Source organism: Sparus aurata, chromosome 24, assembly GCF_900880675.1.
Source record: "Sparus aurata chromosome 24, fSpaAur1.1, whole genome shotgun sequence".
NCBI classification, from domain to species: Eukaryota; Metazoa; Chordata; class Actinopteri; order Spariformes; family Sparidae; genus Sparus; species Sparus aurata.
In genome coordinates this window covers 18094491-18107851 of record NC_044210.1, presented here as the reverse complement: position 1 = coordinate 18107851, position 13361 = coordinate 18094491, and the positions used below count along the sequence as shown (strand labels likewise).

At 42.2% G+C, this 13361-nt stretch overlaps 1 protein-coding gene across 1 annotated transcript in view; it reads right to left on the bottom strand.

Moving 5' to 3' along the window:
• Positions 1–13358, bottom strand: part of LOC115576518 (NACHT, LRR and PYD domains-containing protein 12-like) — a 71533-nt gene extending 58175 nt beyond the window's left edge. Inside the window, exons 1-8 of the mRNA XM_030409051.1 lie at positions 13241–13358; positions 12866–12988; positions 12432–12560; positions 12005–12127; positions 10783–10861; positions 10400–10628; positions 8435–10211; positions 8163–8336 (exon numbers count right to left, since the gene is read on the bottom strand). Coding sequence (XP_030264911.1) covers positions 8163–8336; positions 8435–10211; positions 10400–10628; positions 10783–10861; positions 12005–12075 — 2330 coding nt within the window. The 5' untranslated portion in view covers positions 12076–12127; positions 12432–12560; positions 12866–12988; positions 13241–13358. The remainder of the gene's footprint in view (positions 1–8162; positions 8337–8434; positions 10212–10399; positions 10629–10782; positions 10862–12004; positions 12128–12431; positions 12561–12865; positions 12989–13240) is intronic.
• Positions 13359–13361: the final 3 nt, after the last annotated feature.

Sequence of the window (13361 nt, the reverse complement as noted above, 5' to 3'; positions counted from 1 at the left end):
TGCCGTCCGTGTTTTAATTGGATTATTGTCTATTGATTCATTAGTTGTTCTGTTTATTGTGAGTTTTTGTTGTTATTTGTGGTTTGTTGCATTTTCCCAAATTATATAATGTGAATAGTTTGAGTGTGTTTGTGTGATGGAGGGGAGGTCTGTGGTTCTTCACTTCTCCTGACACATCTGTTATGTTTCAATCATCTCATCTGATCTGATCTCATGTGTGCTGATCCAATAACAAATCAATACATTCATACGTGTTCAAGAAACAGGGATTGTGGGTATTTCTACCACTGTTTATTCTTAACAAACAGATGTGGGCCTGAATAAGTTTGTCCTTTTTTTTTATTCTTGTGGACATCAGGTTTAAAATCAGCTGAACTACCCAGGGATTGAACCCACAACCTCCAGACTTCACAGCATCACTTCACCATCCTGAGCTGATGAATCAGTCTTAAAAGAATCACTTTCTTTGAGCATTTCACTTCAACAAAATAACTATGTAAAAACCTCAAGGATTTGAACTCACAACTTTAACAGTGGAAGCGACATCATCAGATACTCGTCCTTCCTTTCTTATTGGTTCTGACTCCAGGCTTGAACCCACGATCTCAGAACTTCACAGAACTTCTTCAGCTCACTGAGCCGTCGAGTCGGCAGCTTGTTGGTTCTGTGTGGACTATTTGGTCTCCGGCTCTTCGGTCCATCGCCTGCTGTTGGACTTTAAAACAGGTCTGTAACAAGTGGAGCCACCGGGTCAGACAGAGAAAGACTTTTCTCTCAGCTGTTTAGTTTCACGGACGAGATTCAAATCCAACAAACATCCTGAAAATACAGTCGGACTTCAACAGCCACAAAACACTGAGAGAAACACAATGATTGTCATTCAAATGTATTTTCTTCTCATAGAATAATCACACAGAAATGAAGAGATGTTGTGCAGTTTCTGACTCTGTCACTACGGACAGAATTACATGTGTTAACCAACACCATCAAACTTTTAGTTTCATCATTAGAAACACATGAAACAAGTCAGAGTGTTTCAGGTGGAGTGTCGAGTACATTTGATCAGATTTTACTGTCCATTTACAACTTTGTTCACAATGATTCTTTACAATTAAAGCTGCAGACGAGTCAATGTTTTCTGTTTCTTACATTTCACTAATAGTTGTGGATTTTATTGGAACAAGAGCCAGAATTCAAAACAACACATGACAGAAAGTACAAGTCAACACAATTTAATCCACAATTTAATGGAAGAAGAAGTTTCAAATGTAAATGAATCTTTCAATCAGTTTGAATCATTTTGTACAAAGTTGACTGATGAATTTATTCCAAGAAGCTGAAAGATTGATGTGACTGTGATCCTGTACAGACTCAACTGTTCAGCACTGACAATGTTTCTGTGACAGGAGGAGACTCTGCACACTAAACATCACACAGACGCACTGAGGAACCAGAACTGGACAACAAGAACCCAAATCCAGGATAAAGAGGTTCAGTGAATGTGGTGTTGAAGGTGTGGAGGTGGATCAGTGAGTCAGAGGAGACTCTGTAGAAGGACAGAGTGCCAGCAGGACAGTCCACATACACTGCTACTCTACCAGAGGAGGAGGAGGAGGAGGAGGAGGAGGAGAGGACTGTTCGTCTCTTATTGTGCCTGACAAAATAACGACCATCATCAAAGCACTCCAGACTCCAGGACTGATCATTGTTTCCAAACACACAGTCATTACTGACTCCTTTCCTTCCGATTCTTCTGTAACTCACTGATATAGTAACTCCTCGTCTCCACTCGACCTCCCAGTAACAGCGACCAGTCAGACCAGTTCTACACAGCAGCTGAGAATACAAGCTGGACTCAAACCTCTCTGGATGATCAGGATATGACTGATCCTCCTTCACATGTTTCATCTTCCTGTTGTTGTCAGTCAGATTGATGTTTCTGCTGACTGTGTTTGTGTCGACTGTGAGCTCACAGGAATCTGATGGAGAGAAAAAGACACAACACAGCTGCAGTTATTAATGTGTCATCAGTGTGATGATGACATCACAGATGTGAATGAGTGATGTCACAGTGTTTTGACGAATGACAGTAAAAAGACACTCACACTTCCTCAGACCTGGTGTCCACCATCGGACTTCAGCAGGCTCCACCCTGAAAGGAGGAGGGGGGTCAGAGCAGCACATCCTCTTTCAGCATGCAAACATGGACATGACATGACTCTCATACACAGAAACACAATCTGTCCATCAGGCTGCTTCTCCCTGTTCTCCCTGAACCTCTTCACCTCTGCCACTCTCCTCACACACTGAGAGTGAGCCACAGGATGTTGTTGTGTGTGAAAGAGGACCACAACATCTGAGAACACACACAAACCTCCTGTTGGATTTATCACTTCATCTTTATTTTATTGGATGTTGTTGCTGTTTCCTGTGGGCCACCTTACGCTTGCTGTTTGATCCAATGTCAACTTGTGACCAGGTTTCTATATTATAGGACTTTTGTATTTGGACGTCAGAACTTTTGAGGTCCGATTCCTGTTTGAGCTTGGAGGGCTTTTCTGAATCTCAGCTGCACAGTCTGCTTTTTGTTCTTGCTGTGTTTCTGCTGCTTTGTTTTACTGTGCAAAGAAACAAATACAATTTATACATAATAAATCAATCAGAAAACATTGGACGTTGGTTCCCGACCCCTGCCACAAAACCAAGTGACAGAGACTCCCAGACTGTTTCCCTCCAGAACCTCACAAGTGTTACTGAACCTGTTTGTGATAGAAACAGTTTCATGGTTTCATGTGTTGACATGTTCATGTTACTATAGTTTGGTGCTGGATTGATATCTGATATATTATAGCAGTAATAGTTACTGTGAGGAGAACTTCATGTCATGTTTGATGCCATTTAAAGCAGAAACAATGATAGAAAATGTCTCTTAGTCTGAAATCTGCTGTGGTGAACATGATGTGTCCAGATGTGACCAGAGGAACATCTGACTATGAAGCCAGGAATCTGTCTTTCTTTCTGTCTGTCTGTGGTTCACATGTCCCCAGAACTGTTCATCCAATCTACTTTATACTTGGCAGGTTTGTTGCTGAGGACTCAAAGAAGTGCAGTGTTCTATTTGAATTCAATAGTAGATGTTTTTAGGGCTGCGACAACGAACACATTAAATTGAATATTGAAATAGTTGCGACCAGTTTCATTATGGATTAGCTTGTTTGCGTTATGATGCAGGCGCTGTGACACGGAGCGAGCTGCTTCACTTCTTGGTCAAAGACGTAGAGCGGAAGATACGTCAAGAAAACACATTCAGCTCAGCAGTTCTGTCTCCTATGGTTGGAACAGTAAGCCAGCCAATGGCGCCTCGCATAGCTCAGGTGATGAAACAGGAAGCTACTCGGAGTTGTGCCGTCTCCTTTCTGAATCGGCTCCGTTACGCATTTGCAAGTGTGGCAGCACTGTATTATAAAGTCTTCAAAGAAAACAGCTACTCTCACATGGCCCGGTAGCACCACATCACTGAGGCCTGAAGAGAAAGCAGGTCGGAGCCACTACGGGTGAAGGAGACTCGGCATGGCGACTTAGTAAAGGTTTCAAACCCAGAAGCTGTCTCCACTGATCTGTAGTGTCTGTCCCTTTAGTCACTTATTGTTCAGTGATTTAATGAGCAGCAGGATTTGTTTGTTGGACAGGCTGACTGACTAAAGTTTGGACAGGATGAACTTTTGGACCTGATCCACTTCATCCATTAGTAAACCTGTTGTTCCTGCAAACACAAGATTAGGGCCCGGCTACATTACAGGTTTCAATTTAACAAGCAACGTTTAAGACAGAAACAGCTTCCGTCTGTGCTCTCAGGTCTGTGATGGATCAGTCTCGCCCCCTGGTGGGTAATTAGCTTAAGTACGCTCAGAGACACTGGAGGACATCAGAGGAGAAGTCTTTATTTCTTCACATAGAAACTTGAGCACATCTGTTGTGTTAAAATATATATTACATGTCTTTTTTATTCTCAGTGCATGGCTCAGGCTGCATTCACAATGTACATTTATCTTTTTATTTTTTTTTTAGTTTAACTCTGATTGGGGACTTGGGGCTTTGTTGAGCTGCATCATGAGCACAAAGCCTGGTTATGTTGAGCCCCCTTCGCAGTACAGGCCTCTGATCAGTATATGAACTAAACAACAAGGCGTGTACTGAGTTCACTGAGCTTCATGTGAATTGTGCTACTATGCAAACTGATATTATATGATATTGTGTCTGTCACTTGACAAAGAAACAAGTCAACATGGTGACTACGTTGTGAGGAAGGACGCCCCATGACACCACAGCCAGCAGCTGTTCTGACTGATGGTATCCTCAGTATGCTGCTAACACACATGAGGCCACTATCAATGGTGGAGGATGAAGGAGTGCTATGTGTACTTTAGAAAACAAACTACATTTTACTTTTGCATTCTTCATGTAACAAACATTTTAGAGGTGTGAATCTTCAGTGGCCTCACGATTCCATTACGATTCAGCTGTCAACGATTCTCGATGCATCTCAGTGTTCGTCATCCTCAATGATCTATATCACTGCACACGGCTACTGTTCATCATTTACATTCTCCTTTTATTCTGAAAGTCCTTCCAATAATCAGACTGCAGCAGTCTACAAAATAAAAGCTGCATCTTTTCAATCATTAAACAAAACCTGTATCCATCTGCAGCGTCTTTCACGTTTGTCTACAATAATCTAGTTTTCACATGGCAGCTTTAAGATCCAACATTTACTGACTCTGCAGCACACACCTCTCTCAGAGTTGAACAGCAGAGTTGACAGTAGCTCCTCAGATCTCAGCTGATTAACTTCTCTAACAGTTATTATTTATAGCTGCAGACATTAGCTTCAGGTGAAATTGACTGTTTTAATCTCTCTCAGATGATCTCTGCCTCCCTCCAACATCCTCCTACATCAGTAACGTCAGTCAGAAGTCCTCATACAGTTAAAAGCGTGTGAGCAACGTCGTGATGAAACTTTATCGTCCAGCTGAGTCCGAACAATCAACGATCACATCTTATAATGGAGACATTTCATCACCTCTGATACATTTATGTTGCTTTTACAGTATGAAGTTGTTTGAAAGTGAACTGAACAAGACTAAAGAGGAAAATGTAAGAGCAATGTTTTATTATTTTAATAAAATGCTGGAAATGTAAAAAAAATGGTTATGAAAATAGTTGTTAGTTGCAGCTCTATAACTTGTGACAACAAATACTACTCTGTGTTGTGTTGGTAGGGAGTGAGTCTCTCCGGTATGTGACAGAGCTACGAGCACGTTGCTGCAGTCACAGTAAAGTGCTGCTGTTATCACTGTAGTCGGCCAAAAAGCGTGTGGATAGACTCAGTTAGTGACTGAAACCATGTGTTGTTTGCTGCCACAGAAGAGAAATTAAAAGTCCATTCATGCAACATCAATGGATTGGATGATTGATCAACTGTTTTCTTTTGTCATTTGATTTTGCAGGCGCAAACACTGAACGTTTTCTGCCCCTTCAGGCTCTAATAATGATAACTACCCGAAACAGCCCAAACTCAGCTGGAGCAGCAGGTTCCTCATGGCAGGAGCCAAGACAGCACCACTGAGCCCATCTTAAATTAATCTATGCACTGCTGCTGTTATGGTAATGTGACGGGAAGGTTCCACCTTGTGTCATCTAACGTTGTTATTGGACTGTTTTATATCTTCTGTTCACTTTAACCTGATGCCACAGACAGTTGTTACCATCTGTAAATTGTTTCACACCGAGGTACAAATAAACTGTCAGCGATGAATTAATTTATGTGTCACAGAAATCTTTTCAATTTGAGGTTCAGTATTTTCTGATCAGACATCTGACACAGAGGGTCTATTGCTATTATTAATATCATAACACAGCAGTGTAGTGGTGGAAGTTAGATTTAGTGTTAATGTTTTGATAACCCTCTGCTGATTTTCATATGTTTTTATTATCTTCCTCTCTTCAATTGTAACTCTTGGCTTCAAGCTATGCTGCCTTTTCTCCTGAACTGAACTGAACAACTGGAGGTGAAGTAAACAAAGCAGACCTCCCAACCGTCTACAATCGAGATACAGAGTCTCACACTGGCTCCATTCACACAGAGAAGAGGCATGAACGCCGCAGCGGTGGTTCGCAAATTCTCCGACATGGGTTGTTCACAGAGTGTGAAGCAGCTCCGTCTTAAAGGCTCGTACAGAAAGCCGGCGCTGCGGCTCCTAAAGAGGCGTGTTGGTACACGTCATGATGAGACGTCTGTGTGTTTCTCCGGTGTCCTTCTGTCAATCTAAACCCGTAGATATAATCATATGGATGATGTTATAATGTGTAGTGATTGAGATCCTGAATTACTATCAGCAAACTTGACGCTGTCTGACTCAGTCACTTGTGGGGACCACTGAAGTCCACTGAAGTGTCAGTCGGGAGAGCTGACCGTCACAGAGATTTATTTTTCAATACAAACACTTCAGTTAAAGTTTTTTGCCGGTGACAGACGTTGTTTATCGGGCAGAAATGTGATTTAGAGTCGGGAGGATGGATGGGAGGACAGACAGGAGGACAGACGCTTGTCTACGTATAACTGCAGTAGTTTTTTCCTCATATAAGCTGCCAAAGACAGTTACTGGGGGAAACTGACTGTCTGCAGCAGGACTCTTCCTACCTGAGAGTTTCCAGTCTACAGCATGGATCTTCCAGCCGAGCAGAAAGCTGCTTCACTCCTGAGTCTCCTGGATGATTGTAGCTCAGGTCCAGCTCTCTCAGGTGGGAGGGGTTGGAGTCCAGAGCTGAGGCCAGAGAAGTACAGCCTTCCTCTGTGATCAGACAGCCTGACAGCCTGCGGACACACAAAACAACACACATCACAGATCAGTTGAGAGTCCTCATGAGTCAGTGCACATCTGTGTTTAAGGGTTTTAACGTTCATTATATTCATGATCTTAGTTTTGAATCGTTTACTAATCAGCACTAAACACAGAATATAACTGACGCTGGTTGAAATACCATTAGTTTTGCAAATATTTGGTCATGAACCAACATATTGTACAGATTAAAATGATGAACTGATGATAGCATCAGATGTAAAGTCAGAGGATCACCAAAGTAACTACAGTTCATCCTGAGGGGAGCATGAATGTCAAAATCTACATGACAACCCATCCAATGGTTGTTGAGATATGTAAGTCAGGATTAAAGTGCAGAATAGACTGACTGACCCACATTTTAAATATAAATATAGATCAGGGGTGTCATTGGTTTTGTATTGTTACTTTGATGAGTGAAGGATCTGTTAAGTTGTCAGACTGAGAACACTATCAGAACATCACACTCCTGTCCACACAGATGTCATCTCACCTCTGTTGGGGCTCTGTTACTATCTCTGTTGGAGGATCAGAGGTAGAATGAAACTGTTCCCTTTCCACCTTTGTAACTTTCACACCTACAGTGAGGTGGAATATCAACATAAGATTCCTATCTAGAAGAGGCAGTGTGATTTGGGCGTCTGTCTCTCCCTTAACCCAACCAGTTGAGACAGATGGTGGCTCACCATTAAGTCTGGTTCTGCTTGAGATTTCTGACTGTATAAAGGCATTTTTTTCTCACCTCTGTGTGCTTGCCCATATGGGACATGTTGGGTCTCTTAAATCAATTGAATTATATTAGGAGTATGATCAAGACCTGCTCCAATTGTAAAGTTACTTGAAATAATGAAATAAAATAATCAATCCTGACCTAAGAATTTCAAGAATCCTGCAGGTTGTTGTTACTCTGATCCAGTTCTCTCACACTACAAGACTGGGAGCTGAGAACTGATGACAGAGCTTCACAACTTCTCTCTGAGAGGCCACAGACACTAAGCCTGGAGCGTGAACAGTGAAAATGACATTAGTGATACATTATATATTATATCATTGTAGCACATGTGAATTTGCTTTCTGTTTTACTCTAATATGTCGGAGATATGAAAAATCAACCAGACTACATCTTGAAAAAACAGACATGAAACAATAATAAGTAGCATGGTTTCAAAACACAAGAATTCTGACATAAGAGAGAGAGAGAATTGAATCCAAACGTTAAATAAATAACAAAAATAACTTGAGACAAACTACGAATTATCTGACCTGAGAGTTTCAAGTCCACATTGGGGACTCCCCAGTCCAACAAACAGATGCTTCACTCCTGAATCCAGCAGGTTGTTGTTACTCAGGTCCAGTTCTCTCAGACTAGAGGACTGGGAGCTGAGAACTGAGGACAGAGCTTCACAGCTTCTCTTTGAGAGGTTACAGCCACTCAGTCTGGATAAAAAATAATGAGCAGAACAATGAAATAATATTTCTATTTGCGTCAACAACAGCACATTTACTGCATTCTGAAGAAACTTCTCCACACTTACTGAGCTTTGTTAGAGGCTTTGACCACTGGCAGCAGCCTCAAAAGAGCCTCTTCTGAAGCAGAGTATTTCTTCAGGTCAAACACATCCAGATCTTTTTCTGATGACAGTAAGATGAAGACCAGAGCTGACCACTGAGCAGGAGACAGTTTATCTGTGGAGAGACTTCCTGAACTCAGGGACTGTTGGATCTCCTCCACTAGAGAATGATCGTTCAGTTCATTCAGACAGTGGAACAGATTGATGCTTCTCTCTGGAGACAGATTCTCACTGATCTTCTTTTTCATGTACTTGACTGTTTTCCGATTGGTCTGTGAGCAACTTCCTGTCCGTGTCTGCAGATCTCGTAGGAGAGTCTGATTGGTCTGCAGTGAAAGACCCAGGAGGAAGCGGAGGAACAAGTCCAGGTGTCCATTTGGACTCTGTAAGGCCTGGTCCACAGCACTCTGGTAGAGATTTGTCTCTGCAGATGGACGACGTATTATTGGTTTCTCTGACATCAGATTGACTCCAGAGTTGATGAACATCAGATGGACATGAAGAGCAGCCAGAAACTCCTGAACACTCAGATGGACGAAGCAGAACACCTTGTCCTGGTACAGTCCACTCTGCTCTTTAAAGATCTGTGTGAACACTCCTGAGTACACTGAGGCTGCTGTGATATCGATGCCACACTCTATCAGGTCTGATTCATAGTAGATCAGGTTTCCTTTCTGCAGCTGATCAAAAGCCAGTTTTCCCAGAGACTCAACCATCTTCCTGCTCTCTGGAGTCCAGTGTGGATCTGTCTCAGCTCCTCCATCATACTTAACGTTCTTCACTTTGGATTGAACCACCAGGAACTGGATGTACATCTCAGTCAGGGTCTTGGGCAGCTCTCCTCTCTCTCTGGTCTTCAACACATCCTCCAGAACTGTAGCAGTGATCCAGCAGAAGACTGGGATGTGGCACATGATATGGAGGCTTCGTGATGTCTTCATGTGGGAGATGATTCTGCTGGCCTGCTCCTCATCTCTAAATCTCTTCCTGAAGTACTCCTCCTTCTGTGGGTCAGTGAACCCTCTGACCTCTGTCACCATGTCAACACACCCAGGAGGAATCTGATTGGCTGCTGCAGGTCGTGTGGTTATCCAGAGGCGAGCAGAGGGAAGCAGGTTCCCCCTGATGAGGTTTGTCAGCAGCACATCCACTGAGGTGGACTCTCTAACATCACTCAGGATCTCAGTGTTGTGGAAGTCAAGAGGAAGCCGACACTCATCCAGACCGTCAAAGATGAACACAACCTGGAACTCTTCAAAGCTGCAGATTTCTTTGGTTTCAGTGAAGAAATGATGAACAAGTTCAACCAAGCTGAACTTTTTCTCTTTCAGCACATTCAGCTCTCTGAAAGTGAATGGAAATGTGAACTGTATGTCCTGGTTGTCTTTGTCTTCAGCCCAGTCCAGAGTGAACTTCTGTGTTAAGACTGTTTTCCCGATGCCAGCCACTCCCTTTGTCATCACTGTTCTGATTGGTTCATCTCTTCCAGGTGAGGCTTTAAAGATGTCTTCTTGTCTGACTGTTGTTTCTGGTCTGTCTGGTTTCCTGGATGCTGTTTCAATCTGTCTGACCTCATGTTCATCATTGACCTCTGCAGTCCCTCCCTCTGTGATGTAGAGCTCTGTGTAGATCTGATTCAGAAGGGTTGGGTTTCCTGCTTTAGCGATCCCCTCAAACACACACTGGAACTTCTTCTGCAGGTTAGATTTAAGTTTACGCTGACAAACTGCAGAATAGCTTCCTGAATAAACACACAACAAAAAGTTTATTAAGTTACTTATGAAGAAAATAAGACAATTTCCCTCCGCTAAAGTAGCACATATAAATATCATCAACAACAACGTTTTCCATGTTTTTCCTCCATCTGTTGAGACATTACAAATTGTCTCAATGATCCAACATGTTAAATCTTTAGAGAAATCCTCTTACTGCTCTGCATACGGTTAGCCAGCTCCTCCTGCTTCAATCTCCTTAGGAAGTGAAGTGTGATCTTCAGAAATGCCTCTCTGCTGCTCCTTCTCTGCTCTTCATCCTCACCGTCCAACACCTCCTCATCCTCCCTCTGACTCTCTAAGCATTCTGGGTAATCTGAACTCAGAACCTTCTGGACCTTCTTCAGCTCGTTCTTCACAAAAGTCACAATGTTCTCCTCCAGCAGCTGAAACAGAATATTATGTGAATGACAACATTTAACATCATGGAGCCAAACATCAGATCCATGTTGGACAGATTCACCACTGGTCTGTAAAGTGCAGCATGGAGATTATTGTGAACAGACTGGATGTAAAAATAGTTGTTGTTCATGTACAGACCATAAATATGGAGTCCAGGTGTGTCTGATGCTGCTGGACAGACGGACCTCTGGGAACCTCTGAGCTCTCCTGGTCGACTCTGTGGAGGAATCATGAAGAATATTTTGATATTTCATTTGTCTGATTTGTGTGAGTCTAAAGTTAATTATCGACTTTTTCTTTTGTTGCTTTTGGGTGATTATCGCCACGTCTACCACACCAGACCCTACAGAAGCATACTGCATGTCTGATTGTAGTTTGGCTAAGGTCTGCCTGAGCATCAGCAGTGATGGATGACAGAGGAGCAGGATCAGGAGTCAGGACTTTAATATCCTGGATATATGTTTAGTTTTATTACATTTTGTTTTATTTTTTATCTTAGTCACCTCCTCCCTCAGGCTGCTACTTGTTGCAACACGGATTATTTCTTCTGCTTCTGTCAAATTTAATTTCTCTTACGGGGATCAGTAAAGATTCATCTTATCTCATTTAAGGGCAGGAACACACCGGCCCAACGTTGGCCCTCTGAAGCGTTTGGGGAGACTCGGACGATTTTGGGAACAAATCTGTCCAGTGTGTTCAGCTGCGTTCGAAGCTTTTGGAGCCACGCTGACGTTGTCTGGTCTGATTCAACATGAAAAGTCTGAGAAGGTTGGCTGTCGGAGGATTGGATGCCATCCGATACTCTGATTGGTTGTCCGATCAGGACCATTCTGATTGGCAGTGTGCTAGCGAATCAGCACGGTGTGTGGGAGGGGTGGAACAAACCACTTTTTCCCTCCTGCGACGTCTTTGTATAATCACGAGCCAGAGAGCAGACAACACGGCCATCAGCTCAGCTATAATGAGCTTTCAAGTATTGTATTCCACAAACGTCTTCTCAGGTCAAATGAATATAGATGTTTTGACAAATGGCCACGATTGACATGTCTCAACTTCTGTTGTCACATGACTGAAAACCAGACTTGACGACTTAATGGAGGAACATAGTGGAGTCACAATTATCCTGTTAGCAGCTAGCATCTGTTAGCCTGAATAAAATCACTATGTTACACTCAACCAGTCATCAGACAAATGTTAAACTGGACTGAAGAGATGAAAACTGGTTCAACTGGGCAGCTTTCACATGTGAGAATATAAATGTACGAAAGAAGAACAATGATGAAAAAAGTTTCAACTCATTTCTCTGAATAAATAACATAAAACATGAATCAGTCACATATTAATGTTACTAACAGCTCACCTCCTTCCAGCAAAAGGTTTTTCTCCAAAACCAATGTAACGATCTACTGACTCATCACTCTTGAAGGACATACAGCTGGGCTCAGGTCCAGGTCCAGGTCCAGGTGCAGTAGAGTCTGGTTTCCTGTTGGACAGAGAAGAAGACCACCAGAGATGTTAATTCACTTTCTAGTCTTCAGACACAGAAGCTTCTGTCCATAAAATAGTGGAAAACATCAGGAATAAACCTTCAGAGAATATTGGACCAAACTAATTCAATAAAGTGAAATGAAGAGTTGAAGACTGGTTCTATTGGGCAGCTTTCTAAAGTGAGAATATAAATTTAAGTAAAGAAGAACAAAGCTGAAAAAAACAAGTTTAAACAAATTTCTCTGAATAAATAACGTAAAACATGAATCAGTCATATTTTCATGTTATTAACAGCTCACCTCTTTCCAGCAGAAGGTTTTTCTCCGAAACCAATGTAACGATCTACTGACTCGTCACTCTTGAAGGACACACAGCTGGGTTCAGGTCCAGGTTCAGGTCCATGTCCTGGTCCAGTAGATGCTGGTCTCCTGTTGGACAGAGAAGAAGACAACCAGAGATGTTAATTCACTTTCTAGTTTTCAGACACAGAAGCTTCTGTCCATGAAATAGTGGAAAACATCAGGAATAAACCTTCAGAGAATATTGGACCAAACTAATTCAATGAAGTGAAATGAAGAGTTGAAGACTGGTTCTATTGGGCAGCTTTCTAAAGTGAGAAGATACATTTAAGTAAAGAAGACCGAAGATGAAAAAAACAAGTTTAAACAAATTTCTCTGAATAAATAACGTAAAAACATGAATCAGTCATATTTTCATGTTATTAACAGCTCACCTCTTTCCAGCAGAAGGTTTTTCTCCGAAACCAATGTAACGATCTACTGACTCGTTACTCTTGAAGGAAACACAGCTGGGCTCAGGTCCAGGTCCAGGTCCAGGTCCAGTAGAGGCTGGTCTCCTGTTGGACAGAGAAGAAGACCACCAGAGATGTTAATTCACTTTCTAGTCTTCAGACACAGAAGCTTCTGTCCATAAAATAGTGGAAAACATCAGGAATAAACCTTCAGAGAATATTGGACCAAACTATTTGTGAGAATATAAACTTAAGTGAAGAAGAACGAAGCTGAAAATAAACATCAGGTTTCAAAAAACATCTTTCTCCACAGTTAAAACATGAATCAGTCACATATTAATGTTATTAACAGCTCACCTCTTTACAGCAGGAGCTGGTTGTCCATCAGACAAATTAATGAGACTCTTGATGGGAACACAGCTGGGCTCAGGTCCAGGTCCAGGTCCAGGTCCAGGTTCAGGTCCGGGTTCAGGTCCAG